Source organism: Drosophila subobscura, chromosome U (assembly GCF_008121235.1).
Source record: "Drosophila subobscura isolate 14011-0131.10 chromosome U, UCBerk_Dsub_1.0, whole genome shotgun sequence".
Lineage (NCBI taxonomy): Eukaryota > Metazoa > Arthropoda > Insecta > Diptera > Drosophilidae > Drosophila > Drosophila subobscura.
In genome coordinates this window covers 20208463-20227857 of record NC_048534.1, presented here as the reverse complement: position 1 = coordinate 20227857, position 19395 = coordinate 20208463, and the positions used below count along the sequence as shown (strand labels likewise).

General features: G+C 50.3%; 6 protein-coding genes across 6 annotated transcripts; 3 read left to right on the top strand and 3 right to left on the bottom strand.

Moving 5' to 3' along the window:
- Positions 1–1249: 1249 nt before the first annotated feature.
- Positions 1250–3576, top strand: LOC117901359. The gene is made up of 2 exons (XM_034812069.1): positions 1250–2119; positions 3553–3576. Exons 1-2 carry the CDS (start codon positions 1250–1252, stop codon positions 3574–3576), a joined length of 894 nt encoding a protein of 297 aa, XP_034667960.1.
- Positions 3577–4700: 1124 nt separating this feature from the next.
- Positions 4701–5841, bottom strand: LOC117900586 (caldesmon-like). Its single transcript, XM_034810996.1, has one exon. It carries the CDS (start codon positions 5758–5760, stop codon positions 4840–4842), a length of 921 nt encoding a protein of 306 aa, XP_034666887.1. The 5' UTR covers positions 5761–5841; the 3' UTR covers positions 4701–4839.
- Positions 5842–6598: 757 nt separating this feature from the next.
- Positions 6599–7934, bottom strand: LOC117902412 (GPN-loop GTPase 1). The gene has a single exon (XM_034813754.1). The coding sequence runs from the start codon at positions 7868–7870 to the stop codon at positions 6704–6706; it is 1167 nt and encodes a 388-aa protein (XP_034669645.1). The 5' UTR covers positions 7871–7934; the 3' UTR covers positions 6599–6703.
- A 346-nt stretch (positions 7935–8280) lies between these two features.
- On the top strand, positions 8281–9832 carry LOC117902411 (endonuclease III-like protein 1). Its single transcript, XM_034813753.1, has 4 exons — positions 8281–8483; positions 8543–9016; positions 9074–9244; positions 9306–9832. The coding sequence occupies exons 1-4, from the start codon at positions 8379–8381 to the stop codon at positions 9720–9722; spliced, it is 1167 nt and encodes a 388-aa protein (XP_034669644.1). The 5' UTR covers positions 8281–8378; the 3' UTR covers positions 9723–9832.
- Positions 9833–9836: 4 nt separating this feature from the next.
- On the top strand, positions 9837–10938 carry LOC117902413 (replication protein A 32 kDa subunit). The gene is made up of 4 exons (XM_034813755.1): positions 9837–9978; positions 10039–10100; positions 10162–10727; positions 10792–10938. The coding sequence occupies exons 1-4, from the start codon at positions 9966–9968 to the stop codon at positions 10868–10870; spliced, it is 720 nt and encodes a 239-aa protein (XP_034669646.1). The 5' UTR covers positions 9837–9965; the 3' UTR covers positions 10871–10938.
- A 320-nt stretch (positions 10939–11258) lies between these two features.
- LOC117902408 (zinc finger FYVE domain-containing protein 26 homolog) lies at positions 11259–19121 on the bottom strand. Its single transcript, XM_034813751.1, has 8 exons — positions 18521–19121; positions 16732–18462; positions 15375–16668; positions 13640–15321; positions 13321–13579; positions 12163–13256; positions 11981–12108; positions 11259–11917 (listed from the first exon to the last, which is right to left on the bottom strand). Exons 1-8 carry the CDS (start codon positions 18599–18601, stop codon positions 11455–11457), a joined length of 6732 nt encoding a protein of 2243 aa, XP_034669642.1. The 5' UTR covers positions 18602–19121; the 3' UTR covers positions 11259–11454.
- Between the last annotated feature and the right edge of the window lie 274 nt (positions 19122–19395).

The window sequence follows — 19395 nt, the reverse complement described above, 5'->3', positions numbered from 1 at the left end:
ACCAGCCGTTCCACTGTTCCAGACCAGCGGATGGAAGCCCAGAGAGAGAGAGAGAGGAGAAGAAAAATTCAACAGTGAGAAGAAACGAACAAAGTACCAATCTCCCAGAGAATAGCACAAAACCCATGGATAATAACCCAATGGAGCTGTTGGGCATGCCATGCCAAGAGAGCCCGAGACCCCAGACCGGAGAGAGAGGTAAAAAAAAAAGATAATTAACTTTTTTTTTCTTCGTTTTTCTTCTTTCCTTAGCACTAAGTATGCCAAAGAGGAAGCACTAACAACGACTACGGCAACAAATTACAACACATTACAATGGACGGCGGCCTGGGCCCTGAGCAAGTGTGAGAGAGTTCCCCCGGCCAAGGGTTTCCCCTTTTCCTGCTTCAATGGTTTTGTCATGCATAAATTTCGTAGTTTTGCTTAAAATGTTTGCACTCGGCCAAAGCAAGAATCAAATAAATTCCTGCACAAAGTTTTTTTTGGTGCGAGTACGGGCAGTACCCTTACTGGACAAGTTCCGCCCGAGTGCTCTGGACAGTCGTCTGGATGGGGGCAGATAATGATGATGCTTCCTGTTTGCCAGCGGCACTTACATACATCTGTACATACTTACATACATTTATGTATGTATTTGTATTTATGAGACACCTTTGTGCGCTGATAAGTCTGTACTCGAGTTACACAATTGAAATTCGTACTTAATTAAGGGAAGGGGAAGGGCAGGGCAAGTCGATTCGGTTTCTTTTGATCTATGGTTAAGCGAGAATACTGGGAAGTACAGGGAGGGAGGGAGTATGAGAGCAATTATTCACTTATAGTAAACCTAAAATGGTAGCTTGTAATTTGTAAATTCCTAAGAAGTGGTCGCTGTAAAGATGGCTTTTGTTTTCGTTGAAAAATTAAACAAGAAACCAAAAAAAAAAGAACTTTACATTGCACATTTAAAGCTATGGAAATTAAGTTACATTTCACCATCTTATATTTTCACATAATACATATTTAATACAAATAAATAATACAATAAATATTTAAGCTCTAATTTCTAATTTAAATATAATTCATGAATAATTATAATAATTATAACAACAATAAAGTAGAACTCCACATACATTTTTGTATTTGAATCAATAACTAAGGAGCCTTTGCAAACAATGTCAAAAAACGGCAGTGAAGTGAGAAAAAAGTAGAGCAACGCTTCAACAAGCGGTGAACGAGAGAGAGAATAAAGTGTTAAAAGCAGAGAGCCATGTCTAAGAAGGATTTGCAGACGAAGTCCTCTTCGGGCGTGCCATGCGACGAGCCGTCGATCATGGGCCGCTTCGGGTGGGCACAGTTCGGTAATGTCTGCCTTCCGTACATCTACCGGAAGTCTTCTACCGAGACTGAGAAGTACTTGTCGGCGCGCATGTTCGAGCTGAAGCTCGGCACTTACCTCAACTACTTCCAACCGGACGTATACGAGAGATGCGTGCACGTGCCCAGCTACTACATCACAGACGCGGAGGCGCGTCTGTTCAACGAGGTGAACGACAAGCACTGCGACGGCCTGTTCGGGAGCGACAAATTCACGAGAAAGGATCTGGTGGTGCGAGTGGTCGATGCCATCAACTTCTACCAATTCCTGAACGACTGCTATCGGAAGCTGGTGAACGGCAGCAACAAGTCCTCGGATAAATTTGGCTTCATCCGGATTAAGAAGGAGTCCGTCATCCCGTACACGGTGCATAACGAAGAGCGGGTGTTGCCACTCTCTCACTTCCGGATCGAGACGGAGAACCTGGAGACCAAGGCGGTGTTGCTCAACGGCTGGGACCTGGCCTACCTCAAGTTCTGCTGCAAGGTCCAGGGCGTAGCCAACGAGTACTACTCCGGCCAGAACGTGGCCGTCATGTCGCTGACGGACATCAAGAGCGCCTTCCCCAATGGCACCGAGTTCGAGGACTATTGGCCAGTATTGGACACCAGCCTGCTCATTGGCAATCGGGCCAATGTTAACGTTAACTCCGTCAAATGGAATACCCCAACGCCGTTGGTCCGCTCCGCAGCCGCCCAGAATGCCAATCACATGTCTCTGGCAGCGTCAGCGACCCACCAGCAGCAGCAGCGCGTTGCGGCTGTGGCCGCTCTTCATACCCAGCGGAATGGACGCAGATCATCTCAGTCAAAGCAGCTGCCAGCTAAGCGGACGCGATGGGATAAAGCTGGAGCACAACATTTTCCACCAACAGCAATCACCACATCAGCAGCCACAACAACAATAGCAGCAGTATTAAATGCAGAAGCAGCACCACCAGCAGTGAAATAACAGCTGATTTACAGTGTTGTCGGTCGTCGCCATAGCCGATGCTAAAGCAGATACATTCATACACACATACACATGTACACATGCCAAATAAATGAGCCAAAATGTAATGGCATATTTAATGCTCAACATCCATTGTTCTAATAGTAAGTATTTTGCCGCTTTTATCGGAAAGAAAATCCCACAGATGGGGAAGGAAGCACAACAAATTGATTGGCGGCAAATGGTTAACATTTTTGCATAATTCAATGCGCACGCGTTCTGGTTTTAGTATCGGCAATTTTCTTCTTATTTCCCGGAGCCACAGCTGGAACCAAGAGAGACAAACACACACACACACACACACAGACATGGTCCGGTGCATGGTGCAGCCAACAGGCATGGCCTGGCATGGCATCCAACATGTTTTTGCTTGCTGCTCCGATTTGAAATCATTAAATGGACGACAGGCGAGATCGAAATTGCAGTGCCAAAGTTGCCGCCTGCTGTTGTTGGTCCCTCCCTTCCCTTCCCTTCCGTTCCCGGTGTCGCGCAGTGTTGTTTGGGAAATTTGAAAATTACCTTTAATCAGAGCGAAAATGAGATGGCTAATTTGCATTTGGCCCGGACTTGGCTGGAAAATGTTGCATGGACTGTGGGAATGGTCGAGATCCTGTCATTTGGTCAGTGGGAAAAATCTGTTTTTCTTCTTTTTTTTTTGTCTTCCATTGGCGTGGGTGGGCAGGCCAGCTGTGCGTTGGAATGTGATCAAGTTCCCCCCGCTGCAGCCACTGCACTGTCTGATGGGAACTGGACCTGGTTCACATAAGGCAAAGAAATGCGCTCTGTTCTCCGGTGCATTTTGATCTATGAGCTGCGATTACGAGGCGCAGCTAAAAGCACAGTTGAACCCCAAGTGAGGCAGCTGGTGCTGCCAGCAGTTGCAAATGATGATGAGGCATGCCACCAAGCAAATAGCAGCAGCAACAACGATCAGACCGGGAGACCATGACAAGCGTCAAGTTGTCGTTAGGCCCAAAATTAGATGCATTTTGTATGCCAAACAGACAGAGAGAGAGAGAGAGAGAGAGAGAGCAGACAAAGTCAGAGCTCAGCAAATTGCATAGCTAAGTGCCACAACGAGAGAGCGTACAACATCTATGGGCTTAAGGTAAACATTTGGCGACGCATCAATGCAGATCCCAGTGCTGCAAAACACTGCAGAAAAAGCTGAAGAAATGAACCGCTGCCTTTGGATACTCTTGCAGATGGATAGCTGCAATGTGAACTGAAATTACATATTGAAAATGTCAGCCATGCGGTTGGACTAGCTTTAGAAAAACGTATTAAAACGAGTAATAAATGCTTTGACTATGTATAGACACAGTGCTCCTACTTATCAGTCGCTACTTCCCGGATTTTCAAACCCTTGCCCAAAGTCAAAGTACTCCCTGAGGGAGTGTGTAATCTGTGTATGCCTTGGGCCTGTGGACTGTGCAAATATTTTCGCAGCAATTTTCAGCTTAAATGCCTGCAAAACGAGATGGCCAACAGCTTTTGGCGGTTGCCAGAGGTTTTTCTTTGGTTTATTTCCCGTCTTTAGCCCTGTGGCAAGAGATCTGCCTTGAGGTTTGGAGATGGGAACGGCGGTCGCTGGCAATAGTTATAAAATGGAAAGCCAATTGGGAATGTCTTCACTCACTGTTTTTAGGAATAAAATATGAATACATACATATATGTATGTACATATTTATCGGATTCTCCTCTCACTATATTATTAAATGAAAAATTAAATTAAAAAGCACTCCAATTAAATATTATCTAAAGAAAATATGTACATACATATGGGAAACAGAACAAGGGGCTGGCTGGATCACAGTGAAACCGGCAATTGAGTGCAGTTCCGCTCTCTCTCTCTCTCTCTCTGTCTCTCTCTCTGGGCTTTGGGGAATTTCCTAGCGTTAATTAGTGAGGTGAGCGCGGAAACACGTGATGACAATGACTCTTCATATCGGTTCATGGAGATCAATGCAAAAGTGATGCCTAAGCACAAACCCCTACCCATATAATGAATGAATGTATGAAGACGTCACAAAACTCTCGCCATGCCACGCTACCCCAACCCCAAAGCGGATCTTGCCTTGTTTGTGTTGGATTTGTCCCTGAAATTGTGCAGCAACCCCGTGCCCGTTGAGCGGTGAGAAATCGTATCGATTGATTTTATGCGAATTTATTAACAATTCAAATTGAAGTCTTGAGGTGGCCATCAAAGTGAAGTTGAAACTAAAGGCATATAAATACCGAAAGAAAACACACGCCAAGTGGTTCTCAAACTGCATTGGTTTTTGTCTGTTTATGTCTGGCGCCACCTATGGGTTTCTATGATCATTCTAGAGCTGGAAAAAATCATCTCGAGGCAGTGGCGCCATCTTGGTGTCGGCGGTGGTTCGGTAACTTTATTTGAAAACTTTAACATAGTTTTGGGCTGCCAATTAGTGAACTAATTAATTTTTTTTTGTGGCCCATAATCGCACAGCTTAGTATAATCTTGTTGATTATTTCTTATTGTTGTTGGTCCCATCTGCTCCAGTGTTGGGCTTCTTATCTTCGTTTTTCTTTGTATCTCCCAACCCACATTTGGCTTCGTTCTTCTTTTGCTCTGCCTCACACTTCAGCTGCAGCTTCAATTCCTCTTCTTTCTTCTTTTGCTCTGCTTTACATTTAATCTGCAATTCCGCTTCCTTTTTCTTGCTCTCTTCTTTGCATTTTTCAGCCTCCTTCTTGTCCTCTTCCTCACATTTCTTAATGTTTTCCGCTGCACATTTATCTTCTTCCCATGACTTTTTCTTCTCCACCAGTTGTGCTTTGATGGACTTTTCGCACCACTCTTTCAGCTGCTCATCCGTCATCTCTAGCAGCGCGTTCACCTTCACCGTTTTTGTTTCTTCTGCTTTCTTTTTGCACCATTCCTCCACCTCCTGCTGCTTCTTCTCTTGCGCTTCGCAGAGTTCCTTCTGCTTCTTCGCCTCTTCCAGCTGCTTGGCCTGCACAGCGATTATCTTCTCGCACTCCGATTCCAGTTCCTTCATGGCTTTCACACTGCCTTCATTGCACTCCTCCTCCTCGTCCGCTTCGATTGCATCTTGGATTCCGCCACTGAGTCGGCGCTCATCTCGCAACTCCAAGGCCTGATTCTGCAGCTCAACAAAAGAGAAACGATGATAGGCAAAGTACTGTGCATTCTTGTATTCCAGCCCTTTGCCGGCGCCTGGACCCAACTTTTCCTCGGGGCCACTAAACTGACGAAAGGCTGCAGGTCTCACATAGTCCGGCACTTGAATGCCGTCGTGATCAATGCACGTCGGCTCGTAACCCTCATCTGGTGGATCCTTGGGCGGACGTTGAGTATTTGAGAGCTTGCTCGACATTTTCTTCACCTTGCCGCTAAACGGGCGACGCGAGAGCAATTTGTACATTTTTACGTGCTTATCTGATTAAAATTTAGAAAATATATTGGAGCCAGCGCAAATGTTTTGTGACTGAATTTGGTGAGGTTACTTTGTTAAGTTATATTTTTACGATTTGTTGATTATAGTTTGTTGCTTAAACATTTTACAAAATTGTCTTGATTTAGCGATTTTTCCATATTTACTTGTAGAAGTATTTTCAGAACACAAAATTTATGCATTTCGGTCGAGGTTGAAAGCTGGGCAGAATTATTTTTTAAATGATTAAAATATTCATGTGGACATATTAAAATTGCTGTATTTTTGTTTTCCTATTTAGTACTATTAATTTAATTATTTAAACTTTACAGAAATATTAATTTTTGGCATTCTTCTTCGTCTGCTCCTCAGCCAAACGGGTTGTGGCCTCATGCAGATCGTATAGAGAATATGCATGATATTTGTAGTCGTAGCTTTTGGGCTGCTCCTTCCCCCCATGGACAGTTTCCTGTTGCACACATTTTGGATCTATATAAGCAGGCAGCTGCATCGTAGAGACCGTTTCCTCAACAGGAGCTACCCCCGTGGAGTCACATGCTGGTTCCAGCGGTACGCGAAGTATTGGACCCTTAAAAACACATTTCTGATGAGCCAGACGGTGCCAGAAAGTAAAAATGTTCTTGGACATCATTTTCGGATATGGGAAGTATACAGGAAAGCAGAAAATTAAAATATCTCTTGCTTGTTTTTGCCGATGTGTTTGTGCTTTTACTTTAGATTTCTTTGACTTGAAAGTTTTTGCTAAGGCAACTTGGACTCAGACATTGCAAGCTCAAGGCATTCAACACACAAAAACAATCAAATCTGATTAAATTTCGATACATAATAAATATATTATCTCAGCTTTAGTTTGTGTTTCCTTCGGAACAACAATAAAATTATGTTTAAGAGCTACAAAATATTTACATTTCAATTAGGGCTTCTGCTGCCCTTGCATAAATTTATTGCGCTTGCTTTCCTGTGCCGTCAGATGACTCTGGACGAATGTCTGGAAGTTCTGCTCCTCGGCGTTGCCCTTGCCATCGGTCTCCGTGTCATCTTCCTGTTCCTCGGAATCCATTTGCTGCGGCACCAGGCCAGGTGCCATCAGGAACATGTTGTTGCCCGAGTATGGCGGCGGATCCTTGAGGTCCAGGCCCATGGGCACTGCAGTGCCTGAATCCTCAACAGTGGAAGCCGGCTGGAACGTGGCTTGCTGCTCGGCCAGGCGCTCCTTACGCATCTTCTCATACACGGGCTTGTAGTCCTTCTCGTATTCCTTCACACAATCGAGAACATGCTTCAGGAGCTGGGCAAAGCCGACGCCCGTCTTGGCGGAGACACCGCAGGTGACCAGATTCTCGTAGAAGGTGTCCAGCGTGAGGGACATGGTGCGTGTGAGGTTGTTCACGAAACTCTGCTCCTGCTCGAGGGCATCCTGGTAGACCTCAAAGTCCGTCATCCATTCCTGCACAAAGCTGCAGTCCTTCAGGTCGATCTTGTTCAAGGCCACGAGGAAGGGCAGCCGCGTCTTGTACAGAATGGAGCAGGCGTACAGCATGTTCGACATGAAGGTGGTGGGACAGGCCGACCGAACGACATCCATGACATACACAATGATGGTGGGGAACATGGTGGCCAGGCCTTCGGTGATAATGTTGCCCGAGGCGGACCACGTGAACACCTCAATCTGCCCCGGTGTGTCAATGATGCACCACTTGTGGCCCCGCTGCCCGGCCCGGCGCACCAACTCTGCGAACTTCGCCATCTTGGTGGTGAACATGTTTAGGGCTGTGACAATGCCGCCATTGGGTCCCAGTTGGTATTGCTTCATCACCTCCTTGTAGTTGACTGTGTCGCGGATGTCAATGTGTGTCGCATAGGGCACCTCACGGCATGCGGGATCCAGGTTTACCACATACGGATTAAACTTTTCCTGAGCGTGCTGGATGAGGCTGCGCGTGAAGGTCGTCTTGCCGGAGCCGGCCATGCCCAGCACTATAATGCAGACGGGCGCGTCCTGGATGCCCTCGCTAAGCGATAGAGCCTCCAGTTTAATGTTATCCAAGCTGGCCTCACTGCTGGACGCTTTGGCAGCCATTGTTGTGGCTTTTTATTTCGAAATTGAAGAAACAAAACAAAACGTGCGCCGTATAGGGATGGGATGGTAATGACATTTTAGAAAATTTTCCTGCTACTTTTCATTCTACTTATCGATGCATGGTAGTTGCAAAAGTAGTATCGATATTCTTGTGCGATAGACAGACCATATGCAGCGAGAAATAAATCCTTTTACACTGGCCACTGCATACCTTTGTGAGGCTCCTAAGTTGTGGAATTACACAATGGAGAGTCGGCTCGTGCTTGCGCTTTGGAAGGCTCTTCAAACTGCGATAGAGTTTGAAAAACATTAAAACAATTTTGTAAATAAATCATGGAGTGTGACCGGATGGCTCAATATACCACATGCAAACCCATCAAGATACCGATTGCCGGTATTCACCGTTTCTCTGCAGCTGCGCTGCCAGCAGATAATACTGCATTCTCACTTGCTGCAAATAAACAAAATTAATTAATGCACATAAACAGCCGCACAAATAACCACAAACATGGCAAAAAATGTTAAGAAACTTACCTTGGCAAGCAAGCTAGCTAAACAGGGTGCCGTCATACAGCCAACTGCAATAATTAAGAGGGCAACCAGCAGCGTGCGGGTAAGTGTGCGCCGAATTTGAATTGCAAGCAAATTTAAGACGCATTTAATTGTTCCCAGGATATAGAGGATCTGGTCGGAGGCGGTGCAGCACCGTCCACTGGTCCACTATATTTCTCGCCCATACAAACACGCAAACAGCGCTTACTAAATGGCGAGACCATTAAAAAAACAGCCACCAAGGAGGAGGTGTTGATCGCTGCTCGAGTGCCGCAGAAGAAAAAGCGTAATCAACAGGTTTCCTTGGCTGCTGGTGCGGAAGAGGAGCCAGCCATACAGAAAGAAGCTGCAGTGAAGAAGGAAGTGGATGAACAGAAACCAGAAGTACAAAAGGATCTGAAATCAGAGACAATGAAGCAACTAAAACCAGAGATAAAGCAGGAAATTGATCCGCTGGTAAACGAAGACGTTGCGTCGCCGCAGTCCTTGTGGTATCGCCAGCTGGAGAACATTCGTTCCATGCGGAGTCTCAGCGCCGCCCCTGTGGACACAATGGGCTGTCATCAGTGCGCCGACCCAAAAGCTGATGGAAAGGTAGGCCTCAGCACAGTTAACAAAGATAAATCTACATATCTAACTCCTCTTTGACAGACACAACGCTTCCAGAAATTGGTGGCTCTGATGCTCTCCAGTCAAACGAAAGATCAAACCACCTTCGAGGCCATGAACCGGCTCAAAGCGCGCACACTTACACCCAACAGCCTAAAGGACATGCCAGTGGGTGAACTGGAAACCCTACTGCATCCCGTGTCCTTCTATAAGGTGGGTTTCCCATGGTCCTGAGGCAGAATTCTGTGATTTACCCATCCCCAAACCATTTCAGAACAAGGCCAAGTACCTTAAGCAAACCACACAAATACTGATCGACAAGTACGATGCGGACATACCGGACAATGTCAAGGAGCTGGTCGCACTGCCCGGCGTTGGACCCAAAATGGCGCACATCTGCATGGCCGTTGCCTGGGACAAGCTGACGGGAATTGGCGTCGATGTGCATGTGCATCGTATCTCCAACCGCTTGGGCTGGTTACCACGTCCCACCAAGGAGCCAGAGCACACCCGTGTGGGCCTGGAGAGCTGGTTACCCTCGACACTCTGGGCGGAGGTGAATCATTTGTTTGTGGGTTTCGGTCAAACCATTTGCACGCCACTGAAGCCCAACTGCGGTCAATGCCTGAACAAAGATATATGTCCGTCAGCCAAAGTGGTGGTCACTCCCACAAAGAAAGGTGTTAGGTAGGAAGGTAACTTTAAGTCCAAAACTGCCATGCCACAAACAAAATCAAAGATTTAAAAAAATTTAATTTGTAATGTAATGAAAAGTATTAAAAATGTATTACCGAACTGAAATATACCAAAGCAGTATTTCCTGGATCACAACATACAGCCACACTAGAACATTTGGCGCGTTTTGTTGTTTACAGGGCGAATTCTTGTGAAATTATTGTTTAAAACAATTAAAAAAACATAAAAACAGATCAAAATGAATGATTCATGTAAGTAAGAGTTTGTTCATCAAGGAAATGAAATAACTAGAGCTGTAATTTGTCTTTTAGTTGGTGATTTCAATGCCACACAGACGGCACCAGCGGGCGCTGCCAGCGAGAAAAAAGGAGAGGTAATTATTTTAGCACACAATTTGCGAGAATTTGCACATTAATGTTGCTTAATTGGCGTAGGGAATTGTGCCTTTGGTGGTGAAGCAAATTGTAGATGCGCCCGAGGGCAATATTGAGATGTTTGGCATGCAGTATGGCATGGCGTGCCTGGTGGCCATTGTGCGGAATGTGGAGACCTCCTCCACCAAGATAACCTACACGCTGGAGGATCACAGCGGTCGCATCGATGCCCACTACTGGCTGGAGGAGGGTGACGCCCTCAAGGCACCCGAAGTGATGCTGAACAACTACGTCAAGGTCTATGGCACCACACGCTCGCAGGCGGGCCAGAAGACGTTGATGGTGTTCAAGCTGCTGCCCGTTCTCGATCCCAATGAGGTGACCACACATCTCCTGGAGGTGCTCAATGCACGCTACAAGGCTGAGGACTATCAGAACAAGGGCGATGCGGGCTCTGCTGCCATGGCCACAGATTTCACCGCCTCCCAGAGCTCGGCCATTGTCAGTGGGTTGGACGCCAAGCAGCAGGCTGTGTTCCAGGCCATCAAGAGCAACATGTCCGAGGAGGGCATCAGTCGCAAGGAGCTGAAGGCCAAGTTCTCGCACATCAGCGATGGCGAGTTGACGTAAGCAACATATTTTCCAGCGACTTGTTTGGAGTTTTTCTTTTAATGCGCTCTTTTTTTTTAGCAACATTTTGGACTTTATGATTTCGGAGGGTCACATTTACTCCAGCATAGATGCGGATCATTTCATTTGCACCATGTAAAAGGCAACCTATAATCGCTTATCTTGTAATTTAATGAATAAATGTTTTAAGTTTAATGAAATGAAAGGAAAGCTTAAGGCGTTTTCTAGGAGCAGCTGTGATCCTCTATGTCTATCCCTTTCTAGCACTTGTTTCTCTGCGAGCGTGGTGAATACGTTATTTGTTACTCACCACAGCGCACAACGGCACCAGCACAAGGTGAATTTACGAACAGCTGTGCAGCGGCTCGCACTTTGCGATGGAAAAAATATTTGCAAATAATTCTCTTTCTTCTGGCCATATTTATAACACGATTTAATAATAATAAAAAAGAAATAAACTTGAATAACATTGAGATAAATATATAAACTATAAAATATACAAATAAAATACAAACAAATAATATAAATTTGGTTACTTAAGGAAGGAAGTCTTTGAGCTGTTTTTTTTTTGCGCTGAGAGAATACTTTTTGCTGCGGGGCTTTGGAAACATTTAAAAATTGTTCTAAGGGTAAATTGTTAGCTACTAAAATTAAGCCCAAAAAGGGCGCCACTAATGATGTAAAATATAATTGATATTGCCTGTTGGATTTTTTATCACTTTATCACAGTGGCAATGAGGCGGACGTTGAGGCGGAGGCCGCTACATTTGTGCCCAAATTCATTTGCAACTTCATTTCGCACAACTTTTTGATGTGTATCTGATTGGTGAGCTCGGCCTGCCTCAGAATTTTGCGTATGTCCGCGAGCCGTTCGTGCTTGTTGGCCAACAAATACGCAGACTTCAGCTGCCCAATGTAGATGTACGAGGAAATGCGCAGCTCCACGTTTGAGATGCGCTTTATGAGACGATCCAACGTTTGCTTGGTCTCCGGCACATTGCTGTGCACCGCCGCATTGATGGCTATGGAGAGTAACTCATCGGATTCGGCGCTGACGGCACCGCCATTATTGCTGCCAATGCAGTCGAGCAGACGGTCCACCTCGGAGAGGCGTTGATTGCGCGCCAAATACTTGGCTGTGGCACCAAACACCTTCATGGCGGAGAGCTTGTAGTCCTGGATGATGCTATAAAGAAAGGATTTGCTGTGCTTAATGCTTAACTGCGATGCAGAGAGACCCAAAACGTACCCGTAGGCCAGCCCAAAACCCTCATCAATGTTCTTGCCGCAGAGCAGCACCAAAATGCACAACTGAATTCGGTCTGCGGCGCCCTCAAACAGCGTAGGCAAAGTGCAGCGACTGGATTCGTTGCGAATCTGCAATGAAAGAGCGTCAGAAAGGGTCCCAAACTGGGGCTTGGTTCCCCTCACCTGTTTCAATATTTGCAGCGTGCGTAGAGGCTGCTCCTCGGGCGACTGTTCCCGCTCGCATTGCGACAGAAATTTGGCCACCTCCAGCTGCCTGCGTATCGTATTGATGTGCCCATTCAGCGCACGTGCATCCATTTGCATGGCAAAGCAGGCGCCATGGGTGCTGCCAGCGCTGACCACGCTCGCCCGTCGCCCCTGATGCTGCTGGCGCTGCAGATGCTCCCATTCGGCCAGGTCCAGTTCGCCCTGCAGATGCATGTGTGCCGCCAGCAGGTGCTGGGCGTTGGCTTGCAGTTTTTGGAAGTTTTCACACTGCAGCGCATAGAACTTGACGCACGTCATGCTCGCCCGTATGGGATCCTTGAGCAGCAGCTGCAGCTGGTAGAGCGAATTCAATTGCTGCTGCTGCTCGAGGTGCCGACAGGTTTGCAGCAGTGGCAGCCGCCAGGCGCCCAGCTGCGCATCGTCCAGGAGTTGCAGCTCCTCCACCAGAGCGGGCAGACTGCCCGTGGCCAGCTGTGGCTGAAAAATGTGTTGAATGAAGAGCTCCGTGTCCAGTTGCTGCTGCTGCCAGTAGCGCAGAGCCGCGCGCTGCTCCTCGCGCTGCATGAGAAAGCAGAGAATGTCGCCCTGGCTGCCGTAGGTGAGGACATAGTGAAGGGATTCCTCGAAGCTGCGACACTGGCGGCGGGACTCCTCATTGACTGTTGCATGGCCCTGCCCCTGCCCGTACTGCCCCTTGGCAATGTTCTTTAGATTCGCCAACGCATTCATCACATTTAGCGCTGGCTCCTGCTGCGGTCGCTGCTGCACGTAAGGCTCGCGGCGGCGCGTAAAGAGCGAAGCCAGCGAGGTGTTGGAGCTGCGTATAAGCGAGGCACGATGCAGCGTCTCCGGCTGCGGCTGCAGCTGCGGCATGGCCTCAATCAGCTGGAGTATCTCCTGCAGCAGCGGTGGTCCACGTTGCGGTCGCTTGCGGGGCAGCAGCACGGCCTCCGTTTGGGCTGGTCCAAGGCCAAAAATGTTCTTGCAAATGCTGCTGTTCAGCTGCTCATTGGACAGACGCGTCATGCAGTGGCCAAACTTTTCGCGTGCTGTGGGGGGGCAGAGAACGATAATGACAGCAGCTAGGGGTTGGATGCAGGAGCGTTTTCTTACCCGCTTCGTAGCAGCCAGCGCGCAGACAAGCCAGCCCATGGGCAGCCATCACGCCGGTCGTGGCAAAGCCGCACTTCAGGTGCACCTCCAGCGCCAAGGTCCAGTGCTCCGCCTCGACCAAGGCGTCCGCTAGCTTGCGCAAATTGTGATTATCGAGTGGACCCACGGGTATGAGCGCCTCACAGCCCTGCTGCACCACAGCCATAATGATTTCCGAGTGCTCGCGAATGTTCTCAAACTCCCCCGGAGCGCCGCGAAACTGCAGGAAGAGAAAGGGAATCAGTTGGCAGACCCTAAAGGACCCTTGCGCTCGCCAAACCTTTGCTGCAAAGGCCAGGCAATTAATCATCTTGGCCACCAGTCCGTAGTCCACCTCGGGATTGGGCACAATCAGCTTCTCCAGCTTGCGGCAGTGGTAGAGCAGCAAGTCCACGCAGCTGCGCTGCTCCTGATGGTGTCGCAGGATGGACAGACTCATGGCCACGCTGGGCGCATGCTCGTAGGAGAACTCCTCGCGCAGCAGCTTGTCGTGCGTGATGTTGCCGCTGAGTCGCCACTTGCACGCGTCCAGCAGCGAGGGGGTGGCCGACACATTGCTGTGCTCTCGCGAAGAGCTCGAATGCGACTCTCCAGCGCTTGTGGCACTCAGCGCAGATCCACAATCATTGCAGATGCGCACCTCCAGCTCAGCGTAGAGCTCGGGGATGCGCAAACGCTGCGTGGAGCAGGCATAGCACACAACCCGCCCACAACGACGACAATGATGGCGTCGCATGAGCATGGTAAAGGCTGCCCGGCGGCAGCACATGCAGTGGCTGGCCGCCTCATCGGGCGTCCACTGCTGCCGGCTGGGCGGCTGCTTGGGCATGACAAAGGCGCCGCACAGCGAGTCCAACGAGTGCTGCAAATCGGTGCCCAGGGAGCTCTGCTCATTGGCGGCTGCAGCGGCAGGCACCGAGCGGTAGTCCAGCGCTTTGCTGGCGTAGATGCGCAGCAGCAGATCCAGGCACTCCTGGCCCACAAAATGGTCCTGCTGATACGAGTTAAAGTTGAGCAAAATAAATGCCTCGGAGGTGGCCTGACCCAGCTGAAAGCGCAGCTGCTTGCCGTGCTGCTGGGTCGTCGTCTGCACATCGTAGACATGTCCGCGCTTCTCGAAGCAATAAGGACACGGTCCGAGGGGTTTCTCGCGCTGCAGGCGGGCTCTGGCCGCTGCCAGCAGCTTGGCGAGCAGCTCAAAGCGCGCATTCATCACGAGCTGCTCCACGATGAGTAGGGGATGCCGAAGGAGGCGCCAGAAGGACTGCCGCTCCGGCAAATCCATTTCCCCCAGCAGCACCAGCGACAGCTGATAGTTGCGGTAGGGCCGCGGATCGCGTGCGTGCAGCTCGAGGTAGTCCATGATCCATTGCAGCAGCGCCAGCGAACGGAACTTGTCCTTGTGCGTGTCCAGAAAGTTGACCAGCGACGCAGGCGGAAACATCTGCACAATGCCCAGCAGGCAGACGTCCAACTGCTCGCCATCGCGCAGCTCCAGCAGCGCATCGAGCAGCGTGAGCAGACACACGCGCTGCTGTCCCTCGGAGCCCGTTTGGAACACCACGCGGCACCACTCGAGGCACAGGCCATAGCGACGTCGCTGCAGCAGCTGCTCAAAGATCACATTCGGCGTTTGCCGCCCGAAGTCGTACGCCTGCGGCCAGCTCTCAAATTGCAGCAGCGCCGAGACGCGCGCATATATGGTTATGTCTGACAGCGTGTGCTCCAGTTGGGTGCGCAGCGCGGGGGGTATGGCTGCAGCCGCCTCACGATGCTGCAGCGTGCGCTCGATGAGCTCCTTGGCCAGCTGACTGCTGGGAATCTTCGTGAAGTGCAGCTTGAGGAGGCGCGCACGCTGTCCCAGCTGCTGCATGTGCACCACCAGTTGGATGTGGCGGGAGTCCTCGGCGATGAGGTCAAGGATGAGCTGGTCTATGCGGCTGCTAAGCTGCGCAGGGGACTCTGCAAGAGGGAAGCGGCTGTAGAAGGAATTTCAGTTGTTTCTTTGCACGCACCTGTCTGCCCTCCGATACCCAGGAGTAGAATCTGCAGCAGCAGCTCCTTGCTGTCCACGAGCTGCTCTAAGAGCTGGCTGTCCAGCTTATAAGCACTCAGCGCAGCCAGCAGGCGATTGCCCTCGTGCATGGCCGCCAGCAGCTCCAACTCGGGCAGCTGCTGCAGCTGCAGCAGGCAGGCAAAATGCAGGCCACCTTCGCTGACGTCTGGCAGGCTCTGGCCACGCTGCACGGCCATTAAAAGTTGTGCTAGCAATTGATTATGCTGCGCCATGTAGTTGTGTATGGATTCCTGCTTCTGTGGCGACACGCGGCGCGGCAGCTTGCGTCCGCGCAAACCCTCACCCAGCTGCGGGCAAATATTCAGCGCTATGACATGAACCAAATTGAGATGCAGCGCCGCCACATTGGCCTCTATCTCAAGCGGCGTGACGTTGCACTCGTAGATGAGCTCCCCAATGACATCGTAGGGATCGTGCCGCAGCAGCTGGCTGTTGTGGTACTCCAAGTTGGCGTCGCGCAGCTGCAGCAGGCGCGCCAGCTGCCCCATGTAGCCGCAGAAGCGCGTGAAGTAATTATGCCGCGAGCGCAGCTGCTGAAAGTGCACAGCCTGAGCACGCAGCTCTGCGTTGTGCGCATAGTCCGCGGGCTCCTTGCCGTAGATCAAGCCAAAGGCCGCCTCACGCTGCAGCTGCACGGCGAGCGCGGACGGGCGCAGTGGCTGACAGCGCAGCGAGAGCAGCTCATTGAGTGCGGGCTGGCGGCCAGCACGCTCCAACAGGCGCATGCATTCGCACAGGTTCTGCAAGAGATTCATGGCGCCAATTTCGGAGGAGGCGACTGCTCCTTCCTCCGCTCTTTCCGGCTGCTTCTGCTGCTGCTGTCGCCGTATAACCAGCAGCAGATTGCACGTAATCTCACGATTGAAGCCCAGATTCACAATCAAATCGCAGATGATCAAAGCGTTCAGATTGCGCTCCTCGAACTGCTGCAGAAAGCCGTACTGCCCGTGGCTGCTGTGCCGCTGCAGCAGGCTCCTCAGCTCGGGACTCTGTTGCAGTCGCTGCGCCTGCGCCTGCGCGAAATTATCCACCACGCTGATGATCTTCGACAGCTCAAAGCCTTTGGCGGCCACGCCTTTGATTTGCTCCACTGTGGTGCCCGCGGGGCTGCCCTGCTTGGCCTCCAGCGCGCGATAATTGGCATAAATGTGGGCCAACTTTTGCTTGATGAGCTGCTGCTGCTCCATGAACTGCAGCTCGCGATTTAGTTGACTGTGCTCCAGGCTGAAGGTCTGCGAAAGGAGATAAAAAGAAAGGTTGAAGCATGTAGAAAACGAGAGAGGAATGGCTCTTACCTCTATGATCTGCTTGACATCTTTAAAGTTCTTCAGGGCCAGCGCCATGATGGCCAGCTGCTCGGGCGTGCTCAGCATTTTGGGTATAATCGAGCGCTCCGTGCAGGCGCCCCGCTTGCTGCTGCCTAAGCCGCTCTGCAGCTGCGCCCTGTACTGCTCCATGTCCACCGTGCCGCTGAAGCTGATCGCTCTGCGCTGCTTGCGCGCCTTGCGTCGCGTCAAGCTGAACGCATGATTGCAGCGCTCGCGACTCTCATCGTCGCTCGAGGCCTTCTCCCTGGCGCTGCTATGCAGCTGGACCAGCTGCAGCAGCTGCTCCGGCTCCAGCAGGCAGCTCAGCGAAGGCGTCGACTTGGCCAGCGATTGCTCAATCTTTTGCAGCACGCCAAACTTCCAGAGCGCCTCGCTAATGGCATCCACCAGGCGCTGAAAGCGTGCCTGATGGTCTGCGGCGCATTTGTAGTCCTGCGAGTGCAGCTTTTTGGTGACAAAACTCTTGAGGAATGTGAACAGAGCCTGCAGCGAGTGTGCGCGGCAGATGAAGCCGTAATGGACACGCTGGGACGCCTGTCGTGGCGCTGTGTGGGGCGGTGCCTCATCGTCCACGTACTGCTCATCATCATCGTCATCGTTTTGATTGTTGTTCTGCGCGGACTGCTCCAGCTGCTCCCAGCGTAGGAAAACCAACAAGAAGATGTCCTCCAGCAGCGCGCACAGCGTGCCCAAAGAATGGATCTGCCGCAGCTGACTGGAGAGCTGCAGCAGCTTGGACTTGATGGAGGACTCTTCATCCTGATCCAATATCACATTGTAGACATGCCCCAGAGCCGTGTAGTAGCTGAGCGTTTCCATTTCCTCACGATAAAGACACTTCAGAGCGGGCGTTTGCTGCTGCCACTTGTACGTGTCCCCCACGAGCCTGAACAGCTCCTGGCTGTCGCAGCGAATGCTGTGCTCGTGCACCAGCGACAGCGCGCCCGGCGCACGCAGCAGCGCCTCCACTTTCAGCGTTTTGCTGACCTCACGCGTGCGCAGAAACTGCAGCAACACCGACAGCCGCTGGAAGTCCGCATAGAAAAACTGATGCACGGGCTGCAGCTCCGCTGACACGGCAGCCACATCGAAGGCAGCCAAAGCCTGATCCAGGTAGCCCAATTCATCCACCGTCTGCGGGCCGAGTGCAAATTCATTTGCCAGCTTGAGTATCAGAAGCGTATTCCTCAGCGTTTTGTCCGCAAAGCACTCAAAGTCCTTCAACTGGCGACAGAGGGTGGGCACAAAGTTCTCGCGTTGGCCCAGGGCCAGCCACAGCACCAGTTGCCGCGTGGGTGCGCCCTCGCTGCACTGCACGCGAATCGCTTGCTGTTGCTCGTGCAGCACATCCTTTAGCAGCTGTCCGTTGTCCTGGCGTGCCAGCAGAGCCAGCAGCAAGTGCTCATTCCCAGCTGAATCACACAAAAGACGCGTCATAAGCTTCTGCCGCAGCGTGGCCGCCTCTAAAATGCTCGACGGAAAGTTTGCCAACACACAAAGGGAACGTGATGTGATATCGTTTGTCAGCAAATCATGCAACACCGCCGCAATGATCTGTCCAATGTGCAACTTTGATTTGTCGCGTAGCAGCTGCAGTATTTGCAGCGAGGGATATGGCGTGGAGTGGAGTACCGCCTGCAGGCGACTCTGATGGGAATGTGCAGTGCCTGTGCCGCCATTGAGGCAGTCGATAAAGTCCTGAGAAAAGGGTTTGGGATAACAGTAAAAAAATCAAAGTTTAGTGTTGGAAACTCACTTTAAAGACTTTCCGTTGTTCCGCTGGCAGCAAGGCCATGTACTGGCAGAGATGCTCCTGCTGCTGCTGCTGCTCCGTCATTTTGTCACCTGTTTTCTGTGTTCTTCTGTGGTCTGCCCTCTCACGAGCAGTGGTTCATTGTACTTCGGGCGAGTTCTAAGTAGGCCTCCTGCTCCTCTCGAAATCAATGTGAATTCTGCGGGGTCGCTCGAGCTCTGCTGATTGCGATTCTATCTGGGACTCGGACTATTGTTATTGTTCGGTGCTGCTTCTGCTGCTGCTGCGGCTGCTGCGCTTTTTGCTTTTGTTTCTGGGCAGCAGCTGTTCTGCTCGCTGGCGACTTCCACTGGCACAAGTGCGAGTGATAACAGACGCCCGCATATTATCTCCGTACACACTGGAGTTGATCAAATTAATCCCGTAGTCGGCCGATCTTTTCTCTCTCAAAAAGCAACAAAGACTTCTGTGTAAAGTGCAGGCACAGTGCGGCATAGAGCTGCCAACTTATATGAAAACTAGCCAAATAAGAGAAACAAAATTAAAGTTTGGTTAATCTATGCCATTCTCAATATCATGATACGTTATTTTGGCACATTGTAGGAGACAAATCTATTGTTTTATCTATGGAGCGGATTATGATTTTGATTTGAACCAGAAACAGCTGAGCGAACAGCACAGATTTCGGTGGTGGTCAGTGCTGTCAACTTTTGGCAAATAAAAATAGCGGTTTTATGTGGAAGAGATAAAAATGTGGTGTGGTCTATAAGCACCCATTTTACCAATCTTAGAAATGTATTTATGCGGCACCTCTTAGTTGTTGCAGCATTTTAAAGTTAAACATGATCAAAATAGCAGACACAGCGATTATCAATAGC

Bases quoted from the DNA above. Each gene is read 5' to 3' on its own strand.
- LOC117902411 (XM_034813753.1), top strand. From the start codon at position 8,379: ATGGCAAAAAATGTTAAGAAACTTACCTTGGCAAGCAAGCTAGCTAAA. The intron at 8,484-8,542 runs GTAAGTGTGCGC...AATTGTTCCCAG, and splicing joins GGGCAACCAGCAGCGTGCGG to GATATAGAGGATCTGGTCGG. The intron at 9,017-9,073 runs GTAGGCCTCAGC...CCTCTTTGACAG, and splicing joins ACCCAAAAGCTGATGGAAAG to ACACAACGCTTCCAGAAATT.
- LOC117902408 (XM_034813751.1), bottom strand. From the start codon at position 18,601: ATGACGGAGCAGCAGCAGCAGCAGGAGCATCTCTGCCAGTACATGGCC. The intron at 15,322-15,374 runs GTGCGTGCAAAG...TCCCTCTTGCAG, and splicing joins GGGTATCGGAGGGCAGACAG to AGTCCCCTGCGCAGCTTAGC. The intron at 12,109-12,162 runs GTGAGGGGAACC...CTTTCATTGCAG, and splicing joins CGCTGCAAATATTGAAACAG to ATTCGCAACGAATCCAGTCG.
- LOC117900586 (XM_034810996.1), bottom strand. From the start codon at position 5,760: ATGTACAAATTGCTCTCGCGTCGCCCGTTTAGCGGCAAGGTGAAGAAA.
- LOC117902413 (XM_034813755.1), top strand. The intron at 10,101-10,161 runs GTAATTATTTTA...TAATTGGCGTAG, and splicing joins CCAGCGAGAAAAAAGGAGAG to GGAATTGTGCCTTTGGTGGT. The intron at 10,728-10,791 runs GTAAGCAACATA...CTTTTTTTTTAG, and splicing joins ATCAGCGATGGCGAGTTGAC to CAACATTTTGGACTTTATGA.
- LOC117902412 (XM_034813754.1), bottom strand. From the start codon at position 7,870: ATGGCTGCCAAAGCGTCCAGCAGTGAGGCCAGCTTGGATAACATTAAA.
- LOC117901359 (XM_034812069.1), top strand. From the start codon at position 1,250: ATGTCTAAGAAGGATTTGCAGACGAAGTCCTCTTCGGGCGTGCCATGC. The intron at 2,120-3,552 runs GTGGCCGCTCTT...ATACTCTTGCAG, and splicing joins AGCAGCAGCGCGTTGCGGCT to ATGGATAGCTGCAATGTGAA.